Genomic DNA, 25,412 nt, shown 5'->3' with positions numbered 1-25,412 from the left:
GCGTTAATCCGATGTGCGTCCAGGAAGGTAGCAGAAGCCACAAGCATCACCATTCGCTCGTTTGCAGGGCTACGTGATGGAAGCGCTCCTGACTCTGGAGGCCGCCGTGGACAACTTGTCCGACTGCCTGAAGAACAGCGATCTCCTGACTGTGTTATCTCGGTGAGAACCAGCTTAGTGGCTTTTGGAAATCAAATAGACTGTACTGAATATTTGGGAGATGCCCAGACTTTGGGCAAAGTCCAAAGAACAAATCCAGTTTTTGGAGTCCATTGATGACCTGAAAAAGTATGCATGACATTTTCTTACATTAAAAAATGGGGGAGGAGTTATGACGAACACACACATATATATACATCATAAAAGTATTTTAAAATGTCAGGAAGATAGATACCAAATGTTATCTCTAAATAATACAAATAATGATTTTTCATTTTCTTTTTTTATGTCTGAGTATTTTTTAAATTTTATATAGTATTATCCTATTACATTGTAAACAGACACTAAAACTAAATATTATTTTATTTTATTTATTTAACCCTCACCCGAGGATATTTTTACATTTATATTTAGACAGAGTGGGAGGGGGAGAGAGAGAGAGAGAAACATCGATGTGAGCGAGACACATCGATTGGTTGCTTCCCGCACGACCCCAACCATGCCAGAGATGAACCGCAACCAATGTATATGCCCTTGGCCGGAATTGAACTTGGGACTCTTTGGTCCGCAGGCTGACGCTCTAACCGCTCAGCCAAACCGGCCAGGGCCTAAATATTATTTTAAATGAATATACACAAAACTCATCTGAATCATCACTATAAAAACAGTTGGACTAAATATTTATTTTATTTGCAGAATTTCTACCTTAGGATTTTTCTTTTTTTATTTTTTAACTCCTTTGTTCCTGTCGGTGTTTAATAACCCATCTCAAATCATTCACAATTCCACACTCTGGTTGTTTGGGTTCCTGTGCTTGAAACAGAGTCAGTGATATTATTTTATATCGCATTGGGCCTTGTTTCACTTTTAAGTTGAGCATTTTCTATGGATAGGTAAGCTAAATATGGTTACTAACATCAGATGTATTTATTTGAATAACCCTACAGCTTCATCTAAATCAGTAAAAATTATCAGAATGTTCATAAATACTTATACCTTCTCAGTCTGAAATAAGCTTTGAATGCCTTTTTTGTAAATTAAATGCAAACATTTACTATTTTCTTTCTTGATAATATTTTCATTTTTATTCTTACTGGTCAGTAAATAGAATATTAAAGTTTGTACCTGTTAGGTACATATTATTTCTACCCGAATTCACACAAACAAATAATAAACGTGTGTCCAGCTGCTTATACCTTTAACCTATCAGTAAGTGGCAGTTGGTATTAGGTTTTGTTTAGTTTTATCTGCTTGTTAAGCTTGTTGGGTTTTCTCTTTCATCCTTTTAAGTGTAAGAATAAGAAAATGCACTCCTGTAAGTTGAAGAGCGAGGACAAAAGCGAGCAGAAAGCAGTTATTTCCAAAGAGTAACTTCCCTCCTTTGCGTGGTCGGTGGGTCTTCGTGAAGCATGTTGGCTTTCTGCTGAACTCTTTTATTTCTTTACCCAGGTCTTCATCCCCAGATTTAAGCTCTAGCACCAAGCTCACAGCAAGCAGGAAGAGCACAGGACAGCTCAACGTGAGCCCTGGAGCAGCCAGTGGCAACACAGCAACCGCAGAACGGAGCCGGCATCAGAGAAGCTTCTCTGTGCCCAAGAAGTTCGGTGTTGTCGACCGATCCTCAGACCCGCCTCGGAGTGCGACACTGGACAGAATCCAGGCTTGCACCCAGCAAGGCCTCTCCTCCAAGACCAGAAGCTCATCCTCCTTGAAGGACAGCCTCACCGACCCATCACACATAAACCACCCGACCAACCTGTTGGCCACCATCTTCTGGGTCACTGTGGCCTTGATGGAATCTGATTTTGAGTTTGAATACCTAATGGCCTTGAGGCTGTTGAACAGACTGCTGGCTCACATGCCACTCGATAAAGCTGAGAATCGAGAAAAGCTTGAGAAACTCCAGGCACAGCTCAAGTGGGCAGATTTCTCAGGGTTACAGCAGCTGCTGCTGAAGGGGTTCACCTCCCTCACCACCACCGATCTGACCCTGCAGCTTTTCAGTTTGCTGACACCAGTGTCCAAAGTGTCCATGGTGGACTCATCCCAAGCCATCGGTAAAGTCAGGCGCCCCTGCCCTCCAGTTCTGGTGTTTGGGTCCATGCTTAGCGAATAAGAAAATGCAGGCTTGACCACTGTTGGCAATTCTGCTTAGAAATGGTTTGTTGGGACTGTTTGTTTTCTCTTTTAAAATTTTATATAATGTCACAATTTATATTTTAGAAGATATTTTGAGACAGTCGCATGGGGCAGGAGTAATATATAAGATATTGGCCATTTCCGTAAGGTTTCCACATCAAACGCAAATACTGTTGGTTTATTCCCTTGCTCTTGTGCAGACATTGTTTCCTTTTTTTCTTAACTCCTAAAACTTTTATTTTTCTTAGACTTTCTTTTCCTCATGAGAATTCTCTTGGTTCCCTACTGTTTTGAATTAAGCCAAATCAACAAATTAAACTTTTTAAAATATGTTTTTATTGATTTTAGAGAGGGAGAGGGAGAGAGAACATCGATCAGCTGCCTCCTGCGTGCCCCCTACTGGGGATTGAGCCCACAACCCGGGCATGTGCCCTGACCAGGAATCGAACCTGCAACCGTTCCATGCATGGGACCATGCTCAACCGACTGAGCCACACTGGCCAGGGCAACGAACTTGGTTTGTAATACCATGGCTTGTGGCCCAAGATTCTTCCCATGGAGCGAAAGCTCACACAGTGGTGCTAAGCGATTCCTTGTCATTTTAAAGAACCTTTCTGATGACATAAATACGACTTCAGAGATGGGCCTATGTCCTCTCATACAGATTTTCCTTAAACTATGTTTTCTGATAAAATTTCAAACTGGGTCTTTCATTCATTTTATTCTGCTTTTTAAAATGTTGGTACATTTTTCCTGGATTTTGTCAGATCACACTCAAGCTGCTTCTAAGGACCGCGTCGGCATGGTCTCAGAATGAAGGCGGACTGCGCCTTCCTCTGCGACAGCTCCACGCACTGTGTTCAGGAGTCTCATGGTGCCCTCTCTCACCAGGTTTCCCTCTGAACGTCCTGTGCCTGCTGCCCCAGCTGATCCAGCACTTCGAGAACCCAGATCAGTTCTGTAAGGATGTAGCCGACAGGATCGCCCAGGTACGGCCACATCCACTCAGGCTCCCGGCCGGGCCTTCCGCAAGGCCCAGAGTGGACAGCAAGCACCAGGCCGGAGATGGCAATGAGCTTCTCAAAACCCCAAGATAACTGATAGCCCTCGGCACTGACTTCCTGGGTGCCTGGCGCCTGCTGTCTCTTTTGGTTTAAATACTGAGAAAATGGATGGAAAGAATTTGTGAAAATTATATTAACTAAATTACTAAGATAAGCACTTCCACAACCTATCAAAAATGTGTGTGTGTGTGTGTGTGTGTGTGTGTGTGTGTGTGTGTTTTCCTGACTGCTGGGACTAATAGCAAAATTGCTGACATTCCTTCCTACTCATCGGGCCATTTCATCCCTGATTGCCTTTCCTCTCCTGTAAGGTTTGTTTGGAAGAGAAGAACCCCAAACTTTCCAATCTTGCACATGTCATGACTCTTTATAAAACGCACAGCTACACAAGGGACTGTGCCACCTGGGTCAACGTGGTCTGCCGGTACCTTCACGAAGCCTATGCTGACATCACCTTGAACATGGTTACCTACCTGGCAGAGGTAAGCTCTCGGTTAAGGATAAAATTTATTCTAGTTTCCCTCGGTAAAATATTTATATGGAACTGATATAAGACTTCATTTATTGAGTGCATATTATATAGAATGTATGATGATATATGATATTGCATCTATGTTGAATCATTTTACATCCTCACAAGAGCCCAGTGATATGAATACTGTTATAGTAAAGAGCTGGAGGCCCAGCCAGGGCCCGTCACCTGCCCTGTGTTGAAGGTGGCAGAGCTGGGCCGGAACCACGCACAGGTGCCTCCGCAGTGTCCACGTCTTACGCACTGACCCCCAGCACACGGCAGCAACCGAAGATGTTGCCCTAATCGCTCGGTGCTCAGATCCTGTTTAAGAAGTCACTGTGTGGCTTGACAGGTTTCATGGTTCTTTCCTCTGAACTAATTCACAAAGTGTACATTTTGAAATTAACTTTTTATGTCTATCTCTTATGTTTGCTTTTAAAAATGGAATTGGACTTTTGTCCTATAATGTGTTTCTACCGACTCTGGTGCATGTTGGCACTAGAAGTGCACAGCGTACGGGACAAGGGATGACAGGCCTTCCGTGTAGAAGCCCGGCCCCCAGCCAGCCTCGTGCACAAGGCCAGGAGCTCTGTGAGGAAAGGACTGGGACAGCTCCCGTGTAGCATTTCAGTGTTGCTTTTCCTTTGGGGCCGTGTGTTGGGACCTCTGCCAGGGCCGTGTCAGAGTGGTGAGGGCAGCCCAATCCACAATAAAAATAAGTGGCCCTGGCCGGTGTGGCTCAGTTGGTTAGAGTGTTGTCCTGTGCACCAAAGGGTCACGGGTTCAGCTCCCCATCAAAGCACATACCTAGGTCTCAGGTTTGGTCCCCAGTCGGGGCACATAACAGGAAGCAGCTGATCGATGTTTCTCTCTCACATCAATGTTTCTCTTCCTTCCTCTCTAAAATCAGTGAACGGAAGGCATAGCCTCAGGTGAGGATTAAAAATGGATTACATAATTTGTTCTTCAGCCCTTATCATAAATTGCCACCAACATTTTTACTATGAACTTAACTCCCCAGCATATATACTATATAGTAATTCCTACTCCTGTTGCTCACATGTTCTTACAGCTGTTGATCATGTACACACATAAAACTTTGTGTAGCTGTGGTCAGTGTTTCCATTGAACCTGCCCTGTGTGTCGACATAGCTCACCTGGTGTCACCTTGAGTAACTGGGATTCTGTCAGGTTCATGTAACACAGTTTGCTTACTGTCTCCCTTTTGTCGCTCATGTTCATAATTTTGTCCTATTACAAGTGGTCCTTCTATGTAGACCTTTTATCAGATCATATTTGGATCATTTCTTCTGGTGGCATTTCCCAAAGTGACTCTCCAGGTGAGGGCATGGATGTGTGGATGTGTGTTAGTTCTGCACCTTCCGACATTGGTCTTCACAGGGTTCCCAGCTTACAGTGTGTAAACATGCTTGTTCCCTTTGTCCCCAGTAAACTTTATCATTCTATTTATTAGTTATTGGTTTGGGTACTTTAAAATTATTCTCCTGATGTATTTCCTTTCTGTGTTCATTTTCCCACACACTAGATTTGTGTAGTTGTATATTTCCTCATGTGTTAATTCTCAGTTATTTCTTTCTACCACTTTTGATATAGAATTTTAGCATTTATTTGAATCATTTCTATTAATTCCTCACTTTGAACCTTTTATCATGATGTCTCACATTTTCTCATTATTGTGCTTTTCTTTTTGAAAATATTATTATTTTTCTGATTATAAAAGCAGTATATGTTCAAAACAAAATTTGTCAGGTACAGATAAGTAAAAAAAAAAAGATAAAGAAAGAAAAGTTATTCAATAATTATATTATTTAGAGATAAACACTGTTAACATTTTGTTGGGTTTCTTCCCAATGTTATTTCTATAACACACTCATTAACACCAATATTGGCATCTTATCACAGAGAAATTATCTAAACTTCCTTTTTATTTTTTTTTTAACTCCTCACCCAAGGATATTTTTCCATGTATGTTCAGATACAGTAGGAGGGAGAGAGAGAGAGCGAAACATCAATATGAGAGAGACACATCAACTGGTTGCCTCCCGCATGACCCTGACTGGGGCCGGGGAAAAACTGCAACTGAGGTATGTGCCCTTGGCTGGAATTGAACCTGCAACTCTTTGGTCTACGGGCTGACACTCTAACCGCTGAGCCAAACTGGCCAGGGCTCCTTTTTCTTTTTTATTTAATTTATTGGAATGACATTACTAATAAAATTATATAAGTTTTAAGTGCGTAGGTGTACATAGAATACATCCTTCCTCTTTCACTTAATGTTATCTGATACCCTGCACTCTTTAAAAATGTCACCCTATTCTCTACATGGTGTGTCCTCGTGCAATTCACCATAATCTGTGTATCTGTTTCCCTAGTGGTCAACATTTAAATTGCTTACAGAGCTTTCTTGTTTTGTTTTGTGTGGTTTTGGGGGTTTTTCCTCACCATTATAAATAACACCATGGTGAAACCTCATACTTAATTCTCAGTGTTTATCTCTAGGTTTGGAAACGTGCCTCAAAGTGTAATTACTATTTCAAAAGATTGAACTATTTTAGTACTCTTGGTCTCAATTGCCAAATTATCCAATTTACAAGTCCACAGATGTGTAAGAATGGCTGTCTTGTATCCTCACCAATACTAGTATCAGTTTCTAATCTTTGCCAATTCGATAACATAAATTGTATCTTTTGTTTTCCTTTGTAATTTTCAATAATTAGTGGTGTTTGATGCTTTCCTTTTGAAGTTTATTTTGTTGTATTCCATGGTGAACATTACATTTATATATCAGACCTGCCTACCTGGCCTTCAGTAACACCTTCATGTCTTCAGTAGAGGACCTTTCCCCTCTGTGGAAGTGTCGGTCACAAAGTGTGGGGAAGGTGGGTGCTTCTGCGTTGAGTCTGGCATCAGACTGACTCGGCTGTGCTCACCCCCACAGCTGCTAGAGAAAGGGCTCCCGAGCATGCAGCAGCCCCTCCTCCAGGTCATCTACAGCCTGCTCAGCTACATGGACCTGTCGGTCGTTCCTATGAAGCAGTTTAACGTGGAAGTTCTGAAGACCATCGAGAAATATGTGCAAGTGAGTATTTCAATAACTGCACTGACGAACCAGAGAGTTATTACAAGGACTGAGCCTTGATGGAGCTTGCTCTTGGCCACCCGCTTGAGTATCCGTTGATATTCTAATACACGGAGACAGTCACGAGTGGTAGCTGACCACACCCCGAGGGGCACCCTGAGAAGACCGACCGGACCAGGCCCTGGTGTGTTTCTTCAAAAAACACACTTATGCCTCTTGGGGCTTACAGGTTGGGGCAGAGCCAGGATCTTGTTTGTAGTTTCCTGTCTCAGAGAAGGGGAAAGCCCGGCTGGTGTGGCTCAGTGGTGGAGCGTCATCCCAGGCACCAAGAGGTCACCAGTTTGATTCCTGGTCAGGGCACACGCCCAGGCTGTGGGCTTGATCCCCAGTAGGGGGCGTGCAGGAGGCAGCTGATCGATGTTTCTCTTTCACATTGATGTTTCAGTCTCTCCCTTCCCCTTCCTCTCTCTCTCAAAATATCAATGAAAGCAAATAAAAGAAAAAAAAACGGAGAAAGGGAGGAGGAACTTCATGTCTCTGGTTCTAGACCAGGTGTTTCAACATGCAGAGGGTTTGTTCAGAGGTTGAAGGTCACTACTTCAAAATTGAGGGAACTAAGGTTATATAACTTGTATAAATTGTACTTGAAAATACTCCAACAAACAAAGCAAAGAAAATGTTGGGATGAATAAATCAAGATGACAAAATGTATATGGGGCTTCATTTTACTAGTCTCTCTATTTTGTGTATATTTGAATATTTCTATAGTCTTTAAAAAAATTTTTTTTAACCAGTTTGTTACACCAGACACAAGAATAAACTAAAAATGGATTAATGACTTAGATATAAGATGTGAAACCATAAAAATCCTAGAAGAAAACAGGCAGTAAAATCTCAGACATGTTTTTTTTTACATACCTCCTCAGGCAGGGGAAGCAAAAATAAATAAACAAACAGATGGGACTACATTAAACTAAAAAGTTTTTACAAATCAAAGGAAACCATCAACATAATGAAAAGACAACCTACTAAATGAGAGAACATATTTTCCAATGATACATCTGATAAGAGGTTAATATCCAAAATTTGTAAAGAACTCAGACAACTTAAAATAGAAAAACAATTCAATTAAAAAGTAGTCAGAAGATCTGAATAGATACTTCTCCAAGAAAAGACACACAGATGCCAATAGAAAGGAAAAGTTGCGCAGCGTCACTAATCATCAGAGAAATGCAAATTAAAACCACAGTTAGATCCCACCTCACCTGTCAGAATGGCTACCATCAATAAATTAATAAACTGGTGTTGGCGAGGGTGTGGAGAAAAGGGGACTCTAGTACACTGCTGGTGGGAATGCAGACTGGTGCAGCCACTATGGAAAACAATATGGTGTTACCTCAAAAAATTAAAAATAGACCTGCCTTATAACCCAGTCATTCTGATACTGGGAATTTATCCAAAGAAACCTGAAATACGAATTCAAAAGAATGCACCCCTATGTTCACTGCAGCGTTATTGACAATAGCCAACATTTGGAAGCAGCCCACGTGTGTCCATCATTGAATAAAAAAAGCTGTGGTACACTTGTTTACATAACAGAATACTACCTGGCCATAAAAAAGAAGGAAATTTTACCTTTTGCAACAGTATGGATGGACCTGGAGAGTACTATGCTAAGTGAAAAGAAATAAGCCAGAGAAAGACAAGTACCATATGAGTTCACTTATATGTGCAATCTAATGAACAAAACAAAAACAAGATCGAAACAGACTCATAGATCCAGAGGGCAGACTGACGGCAGTCAGAGGGGAGGGGTTTAGGGAGCTGGGGGAGAGAGGCGAAGGGAGTGAGCAGTGCAGGTTGCTAGTTGCAGAGTCGCTGTGGGGGCCGGTCTGAGCATGGGTTGGAGGCAGTGGTGCCGCATGACAGAGTGTGGGCCAGATGGGGGCCTGGGGCAGTGGGGGGACCACTCTGCAGAGCGCACGGTTTTCCAGCCTCTTTGCTGTACATCTGACTGGTGCAGAATGGTACTGAATGTAAACTGTGGTTTAAAAACAAAAAGAACACTAAAAAGAACAGAAACCAGCCCCAAGATCTTAAATGGTGGAGCGAGTATCCGAACCCAGGTCCAGCTGGTTCCACAGCCAGTGCCTCTGTGTTCTTGTGTGGGCGTCCGTCCTCCGAGGGCATTTGCTGAAAATCAACAAACACCTGCAGATTGATTCTTCAAAGCCCAATCGAGACTGTTAGAAAAAACAACAAAAAAGAAGCAAAAAGTTGAAAAGGAAATATTAAGAGAGCAAACAGACCAGAACACGTCTCTAGAGCCTGGAGTTAATGTGAAGTGCGTGGCCAGGCCACAGAGCAGTGCAGGGTCTCCACGGGAGGGGGCGCGCCCAGGAGCAGACACCCTGCTCGCCACGTCTCGCAGGCTCTCTGTTTCGCCTCAGGAGTGTATTTGGTGAGTTTCAGAATTCAAGGGAAATGCTGGGCTTTCACTGGTTAAACTCATTGACAAAGCCATTCAGTGTAATGTAGACATGCCTTTCCATCTTCACCAATCTCATTACTTGCCGATCATTATTCTTAAAAGTGACTTCCAAGCTTTTTTTTTTTTTTTTTTCATTTTTCAGATGGCATTGCTGCAGTAATAGTTGTGCCACATGGTGGCATTGGGTAACACTTTCTCACTTCACAACACGCATGGAGACTGGGTCAGTTAATGTCTGCCTCCCATTCATGGCTTTGTTGGCAGCATATGTTGCGCTAAGCCCATGGGCCATGTCTGGTACTGGACATCTTAAATGGTAGCTAATGTCACACTCAAATCATGACCTCTCTTGTGCAAACTGAACAGCAAAGGAAAAAACTTTTTATATTGTGTGTTTTATCCCAAAGCTTAGGCAAATAATAATAATAGCTTTTATCAAATCGGTTTATGCTTGTTCAGTATTTTTTCTGGGAGAAGGGCCTCAGTCACCTGGGGTGGTCAGGGGAGCAGAGTGAGTCTTACAGGAAGGGCAGGAGTCTGACACACAATCAGGAGAGGAAGGGCATTCCAGAACGAGGGGCTAGCGTGAGTACCAACCCAGAGGCTAAGGGAACTGGCCTGGTTTGGAGAGCTCCAGGGTGGCCTGGGGTGATCAGGCCTTGGGCCCTGCTCAGAGTGTGAACCCCACCCCGTCCCCAGAGGGAGGCCTTGAGGGAGTGTGTGTAGGCAGGGAAGTGGCATGGTCCGAAGACTTCTGGAAAGACCAGTGTAGCAGGACTGGTGTGGTGGATGTAAGCAAGACTGACAGCAGGGAGACCAGTTAAGAGGCCATGGAAATAGCCCAGGCGGAGGCTGGAGAAGATTTAACTGGGCCGATGCCAGCAGAAATGGCGGGGAGGGAACACGGGATCAGAAGGGAGTTAAGAAGGGCTCCAGCTTCCCGGCCTGGGTCATGAGGAAGATGTGGGGTGGAAAGAAACAGGCTGAGGGCAGAGCCCAGGTCCCAGGAACATATGGGGTGGGAAGAGCCTGAGAAGTAGGGGAAGGACTGAGTGACACTGGAAACGGGGGTGGGAGAATTTTGAGAAAGAGTGAGGGGCCAGTAGTATAAATGCATTCAAGTTTATTTTGGGCTTTTTGCTTCTTGTTTTTCAAATTAAGGAGGTACCACGTTAGCAAAAATGGTACCTTATTTTTAAACATATTTATTTGAGCATGGACAAAATTGGTCCTTTTTTATTTGCTTGTTTCCTAAATGTAGGGCATCGTATATATAAATTGCCTTTTTACAAATTTCTTGCACTGTTTTAAATCCGTGAATTTGGACTGGTCACGAGGCATCTTAGTAGCTAGTGTTACCAGTTTTGAAAAGCGAAATGACTGTTAACTAAGTTTTACTTCCCTTAGACTGTTCACTGGAGAGAGGCTTTGAGTGTCCTGAAGCTCGTGGTGTCTCGGTCGGCCAGCCTCATTCTGCCTTCCTACCAGCACAGTGACCTGTCGAAGATCGAAATACATCGAGTATGGACCAGCGCGTCTAAGGAATTACCGGGGAAAACCCTGGACTTCCACTTTGACATTTCAGAGGTATGTGAACTGCTCTGTAAACTTCCGCGTGAATACAGTGCCAAGATCACAAGTAGGTGCCTTGAGCAAGAGAAACGGACTGAACATTGACTTCCAGGGAAGACTTACTCCAAGGCCTGACTTAGCTTGGTTTTTAAGAACATGTGGAGTGTCATATTCACAGGGGCTCTGAGTTGGTAACTTTTAAAAATAGAAGCCAGCCCGGCCAGTGTGGCTCAGTGGATTGAGCGTCATCCTGGATGGAGAGGTCCTGGTTCAATTCCCAGTCAGGACACAGCCTCAGTTTCAGTCTCAATCCCCAGTAGAAGGCATGTAGGAGGCAGCCGATCCATGTTTCTCTCTCTAAGAAATCAGTAAAACATATTTAAAACATAAAAGTAGAAGCTAGCCTCAGTTATATAAAAAATTATTTCTAAAAAGATAACCACAAAAGAAATGATGTTCAGCCCTGGCCGGTTTGGCTCAGTGGTTAGAGCGTCAGCCTGCGGTCCAGAGAGACCCGGGTTCGGTTCCCGCTAAGGGCATGTACTTCGGTTGCGGTTTGTCCCCGGCCCTGGTTGGGTCGTGTGGGTCGCGACCACTCGATGTGTCCCTTTCATGTCGATGTTTCTCTCTCTCTCTCTCCCTCCCACTCTATCTGAACAAAATATCAAAAAATGTCCTCGGGTGAGGATAAAAAAAAAAAAAAAAAAAAAAAGAAATGATGTTCAGCATTTACACCTCACTCATTCCTTATCTGACAACAGTCCTACCCTGTCTCTATATTCAAGAACTCGTTGCCAGGATCGCAGCCGGATCGCTAATGACTGAGATTTTCAGGAATACAGATTTCACCTTTATAGAGGCGTCCCCGAGCCACATTGCTTTGTAAACTGCAAAATGATCTAAAGTCGCCCTGGCCGGTTTTGCTCAGTGGTTAGAGCATTGGCCTGTGGTCCGGAGAGACCCGGGTTCGGTTCCCACTAAGGGCACGTACCTCGGTTGCAGTTTGTCCCCGGCCCTGGTTGGCTTGTATGGGTGGCAACCACTCGATGTGTCCCTTTCATGTCACTGTTTCTCTCTCCCTCACACTCTATTTGAACAACAACAACAAAAATGGAAAAATGTCCTGAGGTGAGGATAAAAAAAAAATTATCTAAAGCCTTGCCTTGGGGGAAAAGGGGGCTGGGGGACCAGTGAACCAAGCTAAAGAATCAGGGAGAAAAGAGAGGACATAAAGTAGTCAGATTTACCTGCTGGTTCAGGAATAAACGTTTGGAGGCCTGTACTTAACCATTTTAATCTAAGATGCAAAAATACTTAGCTTTTCTGTGTCTCTTACCCCATGACACATAAGCCCCCCAAAGAAGAAACTGCACTGTGTGCATTTTGTAACCAGGGTCCAGTACAGTGTCTCTGGGTCATGAAGATGCATAATAAATATTCCTCCGCAGCTGCATGAATCCGTTCATTGACAGAAACAACCAGAGCTTACTCTCTGAAGCAGGTTGTGCCCAGGTTGGGTTTTCTCACACAGGTCTCATGGACTTTTTATTCACAATCAAAAAGATCTAAATAACTTAAATACATTTTTAAGTAAACAAGAGTTTATAAAAGTTGGGAAGAAGGGAAGGACTTTTGGTTTGTTGTCATGACTTCAAGAAAGTCTTTCAAGCTTGAACACCTGACATCTGACTCTGTTTTTCTTAATGTTTTGCTTCTAACCTTTATCAGTGGTTTCCAAAGCATGTTTAAGAACAAGCAGTTGGGTTTGTATTCAGCTGCTAAAGAGGGTGGGAAAATCAATCCTGAAGACGCAGAATGACTGAGTGTGTATGGGAACGTCAGGAGAGGGAGCCTGCTTGTGATGCGGAGTTTCTCTGAGTTTCAGTCCCGGAAGCAGTCCGGTTGCTGCTGGGTGGAGCGATTCCGCACCCCAGACGAGTGTTAGTGCTGTGGAAGGACTGTGCTTTGTGTTCTTCTCTCTAAGACGCCCATTATCGGGAGGCGCTATGACGAGCTGCAGAACTCCTCCGGCCGGGACGGGAAGCCCAGGGCTGTGGCCGTCACCCGGAGCACGTCGTCCACCTCCTCGGGCTCCAACTCCAACGTCCTCGTTCCTGTGAGCTGGAAGAGGCCCCAGTACTCTCAGGTACAGATGCACAGGACTGGAGGGGAGCCCGGGGCTGACGGAGCCAGTGGCCGGTGCGATGGGGGATGGCTCCACTCACCATCCCGACTGCCCATCTGGGCATGGACACCAGTAAGGACCTCAGGGCATTCCAAGGGGACCACCCATTTTCACTTCCAACAGCTGCTCACCTGGTGTCTGACACTGTGTTGCTTTGACTTACTGGTCCTAATTCTCTTAAAGGCTTAGGAAGTGAAATCTGATCTCTTTCACATGGTGGTCCTTCCAACTTGAAAGAAACCCTGCCCCCCTGCTACTCACCCAAGCGAGCCCTCCGTTCCTCAGATAGGACAGCCTTGGTCTTAGTCACTCCGTGGGTGCCTGCGTCACGGCACTGTCACCGCACAGCACACCTGCTCCGGAGGGTTCTTCTGGTGACGTGACAGAAGCCCAGTGGAACATTCCCTTGAGTGGAAAAGGAGTGTATTAACTTGTGTGTCTTGGCTTCAAGCGCAGTTGGGTTCTAGTGTAGCAGTCCAGGAACCAGGCCCTGGCCTCGCTCCTCCCACGCCCGCCCCCGCCCCACCTCGCTCCTCCCACGCCCACCTGGCCCCGCCTACCTCGCTCCTCCCACGCCCGCCCCCGCCCCACCTCACTTCTCCCACGCCCACCTGGCCCCACCCACCTCGCTCCTCCCACAGCCCGCCCCGCCCCACCTCGCTCCTCCCATGGCCCACCCGACCCCGCCCACCTCGCTCCTCCCACGGCCCGCCCCGCCCCACCTCGCTCCTCCCATGGCCCACCCGGCCCCGCCCACCTTGCTCCTCCCATGGCCCACCCGGCCCCGCCCACCTCGCTCCTCCCACAGCCCAGCCCCGCCCCACCTCGGTCCTCCATGGCCCACCCAGCCCCGCCCACCTTGCTCCTCCCATGGCTGGCCCCGCCCCACCTCGCTCCTCCCACAGCCCAGCCCTGCCCCACCTCGCTCCTCCCATGGCCCACCCGGCCCCGCCCACCTTGCTCCTCCCACGGCCCGCCCCGCCCTACTTTGCTCCTCCCACGGCCCGCCCCGCCCCACCCTCCTCTCCTTGGCTGCACTCTCAGGCAGTTTTACATTTCCACGTCCCTTGGCTCTGATGATTTCAGAAGGACAGAGGTCTCACCTTGCCACACCCATTGCATTTCTAGAAAAAGGACTTGCAACTTGTGTGAGGAAGGCAGAGCTCCACTTAGAGGGAGAGAAGCTGTCCCCAAGATAAAAAGAAGACAAAGTGGCCGCAACGCAAGAAACCCTTGGCGTGCCCAGTAGGACCCACCTTCATGCCCAGCGGTCGGAAACGAGTCCCCGGGCAGGGCCTGCTGGACACTGCCGGCGACCGTGGGTGTTGAGGAAGGAGCCACTATACTTGAATGGGGACTGGGCAGAGAAGAAGAATGTACAGCTCCGTTCCATGTTGCTCTCTACTGACTCCTTCCCAGGGTTACGAAATGCCCGAGACTTAGGGACAAGCTCAGAGCGCGAGCCCTGCTTCAGCAGCCTGCACGCTGGGAGGAAGGGGGCAGGAAGGGGTTCCAGAAGGAAAGTCTGAGTGAGTGACACTGGCCTCCTAGCACGCGCCACCTACACTTAGATCAGATGAAAAGGGGGAAGATCATTCTAAAAAGACTAGGAAGATTGCTTTAAAAGCAACTCTGAAGTACAGGAACATTTCCAAGGCTCTGGACTTGCTCAGTTTGTTCTCAAACCACCATCCAGTCTGAGACCTAGCTGGCTGTCACTGGAAGCTGTCTCCCAGGAGGATGGGCGGGCGTAAGGAGCCGAGACCTAAGGTGGCTGCGGGAACCTAAAAGGAACTGAAGCTGTTTAACATTAGGAAGAACAAACTAAGAAAGATTTAGTACAGCTCACAAACCATTGTGGTTTTCTTTTAATTCTGCACAAAGTAAAGTCAGCCCCTCGTTAAGGAAAATGTGCGGTAACGTAATAGATTTGATCTAGGTGTGAGGAAGGCCTTGCTGATGCTGAAGGTTGTAGCCACAGGGAAGATGCTCAAGGGAAGGAAGGAATATCTGCTAAAGGCTCCCAAAGTTGCTTTGCAGACCCTGACCCCCGCTTGGGAAAACTTAGATTACCCTGTACTGTACAAACAGAAGGTGACCCTTATTTTAAATTTTTTAATAATCACCTTTTTAAAAAGTTCAAACAAACAGGGAAAATGAATTTAATGACATATTTTACTTAACCAATATTTCTAAAATAGTATTTCAACATCTAATCAATATTTCACAATTATTAATTAAATGTTCTACATGCTTTTTCCATACCAAGTCTGTGTGTACGTCCTATCTGGGCTCTGACTGGGCCCCTCCCCAGCGTGACAGCGGTGCGTGGAGGCCGCCCTGGGCACGGGTACCGCTCACGCCACCCGTGTTTCTCTTCCAGAAGAGGACCAAGGAGAAGCTGGTGCACGTCCTTTCTCTGTGTGGCCAAGAAGTGGGATTGAGCAAAAATCCATCCGTAAGTTCGAGCCCATATCGTGTATTTTTGGTCTCATCTCTTTTTTACCTTTGATCTGTTTTTACCTTTGGTCAAAACAAGTTTAGAGGATTTACCTATGAGTTACAGGTAGTATCCACCATCTAGCTCAAACCCTTCATCACTTCTCCCCACCCCATGGTGTTCAGTCTCAACTTACTTCAGAAACAATGCAAGATTTTGTTGGCTATTTGCTCCAGTTTGTCTATAAAGAAATTCTCAGTTATTTTCATTTTTGAAAATTTCTTAATTTTTCAAATAAAAGTGCCCAGCTTCCTGCAAATATATATGTAACTACTGTGTCACCACATATGACGCATATTTCTCTTGGATGTAATTACTCTGGACACACAACTCTTACTGTGATGTCATTATGTTACTCACAGACAGTAAAGGTAAAAGTAATGATATAGTATCAGGTTTTTTTCTTATATCCACTTCCACTGATGTTACAGTTTTTTTAAAAATATGACATCAGGCTTTGGAATATGTGAATAATTAAAGTTAGCTTCGGAAGCCCTTATAACATTTAGAAAATTCAAATTGTGTGAGTCTCTCGTGGCAAAAGCAACAAAAATCCCAGGGGCTGATTTCACTACTTATTTTTATTTCATCTACATCATAGCATCTTTATTGTTAACTCCCCCCCAAAAAAGCAAACTAAATAATTTCCCAAATAAAGTGAGAATTAGCAAACAGTTTCTTTAGAGAAACTGTATCTACTAATGTAATTTGTGAGCAGGGGAAATATTAATGGCTCATTAGTACTTGCTAAATTGCACATGGATATTTCTGACTGTCTGGCAATGTGCCCCAGCCAGCTATCCGCTCAGCTTGGACTCCACTGAGGTCACCTTTTTGGCACTATTGATCGTGGGTTTGTTGCTACCCCTGTGACATTAGTTTAGGGCAGAGGGACACAGCGACAGCGGCCGAGCGGTGGAGCTCAGCTCACAAGGAGAGAAACGGGAGCACGGCCTCTGCATGGCAGCTCTGCCACAGGCCGTCCGACTGCCCTGTTGGGTGGCACTCTCTCCTTCAGATGAACTGCCTGCTTCTCTGCCAGGCCTGTTTGGCTGGAAGTGTTTACCTGGAGGGTGTTACAAGCAAGAGCAGCAGCACTGACGAGAGGGAGTGTTCATCCGGGGAAACCATTCCCGCCTTGTCTCTCACTCACTAGCTCTCGGTCCCTCCGTGTCCGTCTCAGAGGCCCATGTGCACACGTGACAAGGGGGACTACCCCAAAATACTGGGGAAAATAACCTGTAAAATCTTCTCACTCTTTTCCTTTGGGGAGGCATTTGCTGTATTTAAATTCTTCTAAATGACTGCCAACTTTTAGAGGAAGATTAGGCATGATGATGGTTAGTTAGATAAAGAATCCTGCTTATTTAACATCAACCTGTGCTCAGGGAAGGCTGGACAGCATCATATTTAGCTTCATTTGCAGTTTATCATGTCTACAGCATTTTGTTAAGATGGCCCAGTAAACAGAACCTAAACATAAACCTTCATTTTAAAGATTTTAATAGAAACAAAGTCTTGTTTAAATCAACAGGACAGGAATTTAAATGTAAATTAGGAGCACAGCTGCTCAGCTGCGCTTCCGAGTCCCAACAAGCAAATATCGTACCTTTGGCTTCTGTTTCCGATTCTTTCCAGCTCCTGGTTTATCTCTGAAGGGCTTCAGCTCTTTGCTCTTACGGTTTATTCTATAATAACATATCTTGGTGTCAGGGGTCCTGAAAAGGTTGTGTGACAATGTGTATGATGTGTGTATGTACAAGTTCTCACCTCAGGCCAGGAACAATGGAAATTGTCTTGGCTGCTGTGGTTTGTGAACACATGCACACGCACAAACACACACATGCACACGCACAAACACACACTGGTGTCATACATGCACATGCATACACACGCACAAACACACACTGGTGTCGCGCACACACATGCGCACAAACACGCACGCACACACATACATGTAAGATCCAGTCTTCACCCATTAACAGCCATTTGACTCTTGAACTTGTGTCTTTCTGCCAAGTTTAATCTGAAGGCATCTGTCCAACATAAATGACAACATTCTAAAAATTCCCGCCTGAGGAATTAGGTGCGTACTGAGAACAGTGTGATGATGAGTCAGTAACGTTTTTTGTAGCACAAAGAGCCAAAGGGCGATGGTTTCTCAGGACAGGGCTCTTTGGATCTGTAGGTGATTTTTTCATCGTGTGGGGACTTGGATCTGCTGGAGCACCAGACGAGCTTGGTGTCTTCGGAGGACGGTGCCCGAGACGTGGAGAACGTGGATGACACCAACAGCGAGCAGCAGTTCAGGGTCTTCAGAGACTTCGATTTCCTGGACGTAGAGCTGGAGGACGGAGAGGTACAGTGTATTCTCCAGAAGTACCCCACCTGACTAACAAACGTTTCTTGTTTCCTGCTAAATAATGAGTTTTTATAACTCAGTCTTTCACTGAAAAGCCGTGAACTTCATTTTGAATCAACATATCCAAGGACAGCAGCTTCACTTTGGAAAGGCACCACGCCCTTCCTGTCTGAGCCCTCAGCGGACGCTGCCAGTTTATTTTTTTATTTTTATTTTTTTTATCCTCACTCGAGGACATTTTTGCACCTACCTTCAGATAGGTAGAGAGAGAGAGAGAGAGAGAGAGAGAGAGAGAGGAGTCCACACAACCCCAGCTGGGGCCGGGGACAAACCGCAACCGGGGTACGTGCCCTTAGCAGGAATCGAACCCGGGCCTCTCTGGTCCACGGGCTGATGCTCTAATTGCTGAGCCAACCCGGCCAGGGCTGCCAGGTTATTTTTAAATGGCCTTGATCTGACTGCTGATGACCACACAAAGGCTGTGTGTGTAGTCCCACAGTGAACTTTTATTTTAAAAAATCACAAAATATTCAAGTTCTGAGCCTGTTCGCTGGTACCTGGCTAAAACAGGCAGTGCGTTTAGTGCTTATAAACGTGAAATTGCTCCAATTCCGTTACTGGGAAGCGTGCCTGCTATAGCCTCTGGGGCCTGGTGCTGCCTGACCAGGTCACTGGGGCTCAGAACAGGATGGAAGGCCCAGGACAGGCTCTGGCTCTGCTGCGTGTGGGTGGCCGGTGTTCCCCGCACCTGGAGCGGTTGAATTCAAGTCTCAACAGGCAAAGACAGATTTGGATATTTGGATGATAATTCTGGTCATGAGATGCTTTTAGTTATGAATCATATTTTTGAAATCTGGGAATGGAAGGCAGCGCATCATCCCTTTGCTCTCATTTTGAGGGATGCTCCAGCTGAGAGGTAGTCCTTTGCCGCAAAGGCTGAAATGAAATTCCTGCAGGGAGATTGGCATGCGTAGCCTGGTACCCAGCCAGCTCCTGGTGTGAGTCACTGTCCTTGAGCTCACATGTAACTACCCACACTCTGCATCCCAGAGGGAGGGCTTTCTGCTCGACTTACAGTTAGAGGCCCAGATCCCAAGCTTGTCGTTTCCTGTAGTGGGGAGGCACCTCCTGCTGCACGACAGCTGGCTGCTTACCTTCCAAAGGGAGTGACTGGCGGCCCACTCGCTCGTCGAGGTGAGGCCACGCACTCTCGTCCCTGCGGCCGCCGCCGACCTGGATGGGTCAGCAGGGAGAACCGCTTCCTCAGAGGGAGCAGGAATTCCTTCCCCAGTCCCTCCCTGTGAACTAGTTTGGCAGCCCAGTGTGTACTTGTGACGTGACCCCAACTCCCATCCACTGTGAGGTTAGGGATTTGGGGTTGGATGCTAATTCTCTCTTTGGGGTTTGTTTCCTTTACCTTTGTTTACGTTGCATGTACTGAAGTATATTAGTGATGTTCATTGTGCTGAAACTAAGAGAAAAACACTTGAGTATCCTTAATATCATTTTAAATAGAACTTTTAATTTGTTTTTCTGTCCATTCCATCTGCTGCCCAGGAGCTTCAGGTAAGAGGATGCTCTTTGGTCAGGTATGCAAGCCAGTGTTGTGCATTAATACAGACTGATAACCCCAGAGTTGCTTCTCCTCCCCCAGCATATGTGTGGCTCTTTGTGTGCATATTCACAGTGATGGGCATGTGAGACAGAAGGCCTTTTTTCAGTTGCTCTAGTATAAAAATATTTTCTAAAGTATAGATACAAAAATGTTTTAAAATCTTTATTATGCCTAGTTCTGGAAGTTGCATGATGATGTCTCTTAAGAGAAAGTAAGTTATTAAATATGACCCATGGAAATCCTGTGGTTTCTGATTAGGCAGCTGCATACCTGGATAGCTTTTGTTGTTAAATTCCTTGGTGAAATCAACCAGCTGCATCTAATAATATATCATATACACCTCCAATCAAAACCTTTTCTTTTTCAAGAATCAGGAGCTATCTTTGTATGGTGACTATATAAACTTTCACCCAAATGAGGACCCTTTTGCAAGTAAAGGGGGTGCCAAGAACGATTGTACCCAAGCAACAGTACCAGGACCATCCTGGGCAGACTGACCTGTGATCACCCCGTTCTATGTTCTATCAACTTACTCTAAGTAGGTACATTTGGGGGAACATATTTTGACCAAGTTCCTACAACACTGATTCTTATTTGTCAGATTTCTATTATGAAAAAAAATTATTTTGAAGACTGTTATTTCCCACATTTCTAGAATGTTCAATCATTAATGCTTTCTCACCTCAGAATAAATCCTGAATGGTAAAGTTTGGTAACTGCCATATACAGTGGTCCATCAGGAATGGCTAGCTATCTTCTAAATTTTCTCACACATAGAAAATCTACTGTGATCAGTAAAACACTGTTTTGACTTTTGATCTTATTCATAACAAAATGCGGATCTGACATGGGTTGGGGAAGGCGGGGTGGCTGCCCCGTAGGGCTGCTCCTAGACTGCGCCGAGACCTGCTGGCTGCCGGCACCGCACACTTTAACGGAGGCTGGACCAAACACTCGCCATCTCAGCCACCTCCAGGGAAACTCTTTCAGCACCTTTGCTTCTAAAGGAGACCTTGTGTCCTCCAGCAAAACGTCAGGTATTATTCCTGTGAGGACAGCTTTCCCTGATTCCCAGCTCCCGGGCCTCATTCATCCCGGTGTTCACCAGAGCACCCGAGTCAGCATAACGGCAGTCTGTGCCCAGGGCCGTGTTCTCAGACCCCGACGTCCGCATTTCCGTGCAAGCTCACGGTTCTATCTGTGGGGAAACCTCCAGAACTGTTGCCTGAGATAGTTCGTTCCACCCATCCACTGGTTGATGCAAGAGAACCAGTTTGTGAATTTATGTTTTACATTTATATTTGTATATTACTCCGTCATTTTCACATTCTTCTCTTTTCTCTGTCTAGTGTTTTCATTTTTCTTTATATTTTTTACTTCTTCACACATTGTGTTTCTTTTCCTTTCCAGAACTCTAGCCTTTACACATTTTTTCACTAAAATATTATTTTTAAATTCCAGCACAATAATTAGCCATTCCACCAGGAAAAGAAATTACTTGGTGGTAATTTATCACAGCAGATATTGATAAAACGTGCAGATCCCGACAAAACAGCAGATACAGCTACAGAATATGGAAATCATATTCTGAGTCTGATTTCTCTTTATAATCAAACAGACCTAAAACATCATAAATGGGGTTGAACAATGATAATTTGTATGTTAAATCCAGAATGTATTTGGGATTCTTACCTGTTGCCTTCTACCATGAATCACCAAACAGATTTTGGAATTGCTAAGCACCTGTGAAGTATTCTGGCAAGCTTGGTTCTATTAGGAGCCAGAATAACTAGACCCTTAAGTCAGAGGAAAATCAATCAACGTCATGCTCACTAACGTTAGCAGTAATCTGCTTCTCTCACATCATATTACGCTATTCATGGAGCTCTCACAATAAAAAGTCAATGGTGAACCATCAGTACTTCAAATGACTCATAAATGGGAGGATTCTATACTAGATTTTATTCAGATTACCTATTCATTTAGGTTAAAATTTGCTTACTAATGGGCTGTGTAGTACTTCTCTTCCTTTATTCCCCTCTTAGGAGAGAGATAAATATGATGAACACACAATACAATATACAGATGATGTATTATAGAATTGTACACCCGAAACATAATTTTTTAACCAGTGTCATCCCAATAAATTTAATAAAGAAAAAGAGAGAGAAATAAAACCCAAATCAGTTTCTAAAACAACATTTATGTTGGTCAGATAAACACAGTTAACACCAGATGGTCTGTAGACACAGTCTGAAATGGCTTGCTTATTTTTTATTTTTTATTTATTTTTTTATCCTCACCCGAGAACATTTTTCCATTTTTTGTTCAGATAGAGTGGTAGGGAGAGAGAGAAACAGAGGGAGAGAGAGAGAGAAACATCGACGTGAAAGGGACACATCGAGTGGCTGCCACCCGCACGACCAAACTAGGTGGGCGACAAACTGCAACCAAGGTATGTGCCCTTAGCGGGAACCAAACTCCGGTCTCTCTGGACTGCAGGCCGACGCTCTAACCACTGAGCCAAACCAGCCAGGGCTGAAATGGCTTCTTTAAATCTTACATTGCACTTAACCCAGTTGGTGCCTCGCCCAATTTGCATGCTACGGGGGCAGGGGAGGGGGGGGACAGTCTTTCAGTGGCTGAGCATTATGGGTAGCCACTAGGTGGCAGCAGGTCTTAGGGTGCCTTGGGTCTTTTGCATACCTGCCCCAGGCACTGTATTTGTGGCACCTGGCCTTGGTTTGCAGCGTGGCCCCTCCCATGCAAGTCCAAGCCCAGCACAGGTAGCTATCAACTGAGAATCACTATGTAGCTCCTAACAGTAGCCCAGGCCCATTAATAGGCAGTGTCTGATATAGCCCTGCCCTGGAATCCCTCCCAAGGGGCCCCCAAACCAACACACCCAGTGACCAGCCTCAGACCACAACAGAGAAACACCTGATCAGCTCACAAGTGGTACACCCAAAGAGAGGTCTCAGCAGGCACCAGACCTTGCTAGGACAAAACCTGCTCTGTGAAGACAGCCACAGCACAATAGTTCTTATGCTGTGGCCATGGCTAATCCTCAAGCCAGCCAGCTTGAGGGTCAAACCCATCCACTAATGTGCCAAAGGAATCAAGATTCAACTGCAGCAGTAGGGCACACACAACCCATACAAGGCACATTCCTGAAAATCTAGTTGAAGTGACCAGAGAGACTGCACCACTGGGCCCCACAGGAAACCTACTATATAAAGCCACTGTCCCAAGACTGGGAGACATAGCAGATCTACCTAATACAAGTAAATAGCACAGAGAGGTGAACAAAATGGGGTAACAAAGAACATGTCCCAAATGAAAGAAGTGGAAAGGAATAAAAGTCTCTATAAAAAAGAACTAAATAAAATGTAGAAAAGCAATCTACCAGATACAGAGTTCAAAACACTGATCATAAGATGCTCAAGGAACTTAGGGAAAGAATGAATTCAGTGAGAACTTTGACAAAGAGATAGTAAACATAAAAAGAGGACACAGAAATCATAAAAAAACAAAAACAAAAAAAACCACTCAGAAATGAAGGATACAATAAGTGAAATGAAGAATACACTACAAAGAATCAACAGCAGATCAGATGAAGCAGAGGACCAGATCAGCAATATGGAAAAGAAGGTAGCAGAAAACACCAAAACAGAACAGAAAAAAGAAAACAATTAAAAAATGAGGCTAGTGCCCTGGCCGGTTTGGCTCAGCTGTTGGAGTGTCTTGGGAACCCAGAGAGTCCTGGGTTCGGTTTCCGCTAGGGGCACATACCAAAAAAAAAAAAAAAATGAGGTTAGCTTAAGGGACCTCTGAGACAACATGAAGCATAACAGTATTTGTATCATATGGGTATCATAAGGAGAAGAGAGAGAACAACAGATTTAGAATCTATTTGAAGAAATAATGACTGAAACTTCCCTAACCTGGTGAAGGAAAGACATATACAGGTCCAGGAAGTAAAGAGTCCCAAACAAGATGAACTCAAAGAGACCCACACCAAGACACATCATAATTAAAATGGCAAAGGTTAAAGACAAAGAGAATTTTAAAAGCAGCAAGAGAAAGAAAATTATCCACAAGGGAACTAACTCCACAATGACTGTCAGCTGATATCTCAACAGAAACTTTTCAGGCCAGAGGGACTGTAACAATATATACAAAGTCATGAAAAGCAAGGACCTACAACCAAGATTACTTTACCTAGCAAGGCTATAATTTAAAATTGAAGGAGAGATAAAGAGCTTCTGAGACAAGAAAAATATAAAGGAGTTCATCACCACCAAACCAGTATTACAAGAAATGTTAAAGGAACTTCTTTAAGAAGAATACAATAAAAAAACAAAGGAACATAAATATGAAAAATAAAATGGTAATAACTATGTACATATCAATAAACGCTTTAAATGTAAATAGTTTAAATACTCCAATCAAAAGACATAGGTGTCTAGGTGGAGGTAGGCAAAGTGGGGGGGACAGAAAGAGACTTTGCTTGGGGTGATGGGTGCACAATGTAGTGTGCAGATGATGTTTTGTTGAGTTGTACACTTGAAACCTGTTTGGTTTTGTGAACCTATGTTACCCCAATAAATTCGATTAAAAAATACATAGGGTAGCTAAATGGATAAGAAAACAAGACACATAAATAAGTTGTCTACAAAAGGCCCACTTCAGATCAAAAGACACACACAGATTGAAAGTAAAGGGATAGAAAAAGATATTTCATGCAAATGGAAACAAAAAGAGCTGGGGTATCAATGCTTATATCAGACAAAATAGACTTTAAAACAAAGGATATAATAAGACAAAGGAAGACACTACATAATGATAAAGGGATCAACCCAACAACATTTGTAAACCCTTGTAAACATTTATGTACCCGACATAGGATCACCTAAATGTATAAAATAAATATTGATGCACATAAATGGAGAAATCAACAGTAAGGCAGTCATAACAGGGGACTTTAACACCCCATTGAAGTTGATGGATAGATCTTCCACACAGAAAATCAACTAGAAAACAGCAACCTTAAATGACACATTAGGCCAGATGGATTTCACACCAAAGAAGCAGAATATAGCCCTGGCCGGTTTGGCTCAGCGGTTGGAGCGTTGGCCCGTGGACCAGAGAGTTCTGGGTTTGGTTCCCTCTAAAGGCCTGTACCTCAGTTGCAGTTTGTCCCTAGCACCGGTTGGGGTTGTGTGGGTGGCAACCACTTGATGTGTCTCTCTCACATCAATGTTTCTATCTCTCTCTTCCTCCCTCTCTCCCTCCCACTCTATCTGAAGATAAATGCAAAAGTGTCCTTGGGTGAGGATAAAAATTTAAAAAATGAAGCCAAATATAATTGTTCTCAAGTGCACCTGGAACATTTTCCAGGATAGAACACATGTTAGGCCACAAAAGCAAATCTTAATAAATTTAAGAAGATTGAAATCTTATCAAGCATCTTCTCCAAACAAATGGTATGAAACTAGAAATCAATTAAAAGAATAAAACTGAAAAACACACAAAATAACATTTTACTGAACAGCAAATGGGTTAACAATAAGAACAATGAAGATATCAAAAGATACCTTGATACAAGTGAAAATGAAAACACAACAGCCCAACATCTATGGGACAGAGCAAAAGCAGTCCTAAGAGGGAATTTCATAGCAATATAAATCTACCTCAAGAAATAGTGAAAA

General features: G+C 44.4%; 1 protein-coding gene across 2 annotated transcripts in view; it reads left to right on the top strand.

Annotated features, from left to right (window-relative positions):
* Window positions 1-25,412, top strand: part of FRY (FRY microtubule binding protein) — a 309,064-nt gene that overhangs the window by 220,640 nt on the left and 63,012 nt on the right. The window contains exons 43-52 of one of the 2 annotated variants that reach the window (XM_036251398.1): window positions 68-162; window positions 1,609-2,216; window positions 3,190-3,287; window positions 3,674-3,844; window positions 6,836-6,976; window positions 10,875-11,054; window positions 13,024-13,185; window positions 15,608-15,682; window positions 17,913-18,083; window positions 19,644-19,652. In XM_036251398.1, the coding sequence (XP_036107291.1) occupies window positions 68-162; window positions 1,609-2,216; window positions 3,190-3,287; window positions 3,674-3,844; window positions 6,836-6,976; window positions 10,875-11,054; window positions 13,024-13,185; window positions 15,608-15,682; window positions 17,913-18,083; window positions 19,644-19,652 (1,710 nt within the window). The remainder of the gene's footprint in view (window positions 1-67; window positions 163-1,608; window positions 2,217-3,189; window positions 3,288-3,673; window positions 3,845-6,835; window positions 6,977-10,874; window positions 11,055-13,023; window positions 13,186-15,607; window positions 15,683-17,912; window positions 18,084-19,643; window positions 19,653-25,412) is intronic. The other variant, XM_036251399.1, reaches the window with a different exon arrangement.

This window comes from Molossus molossus, unplaced genomic scaffold (assembly GCF_014108415.1).
Source record: "Molossus molossus isolate mMolMol1 unplaced genomic scaffold, mMolMol1.p scaffold_m16_p_10, whole genome shotgun sequence".
Classification (NCBI taxonomy): domain Eukaryota; kingdom Metazoa; phylum Chordata; class Mammalia; order Chiroptera; family Molossidae; genus Molossus; species Molossus molossus.
This window is presented reverse-complemented; position numbering and strand designations above follow the sequence as displayed.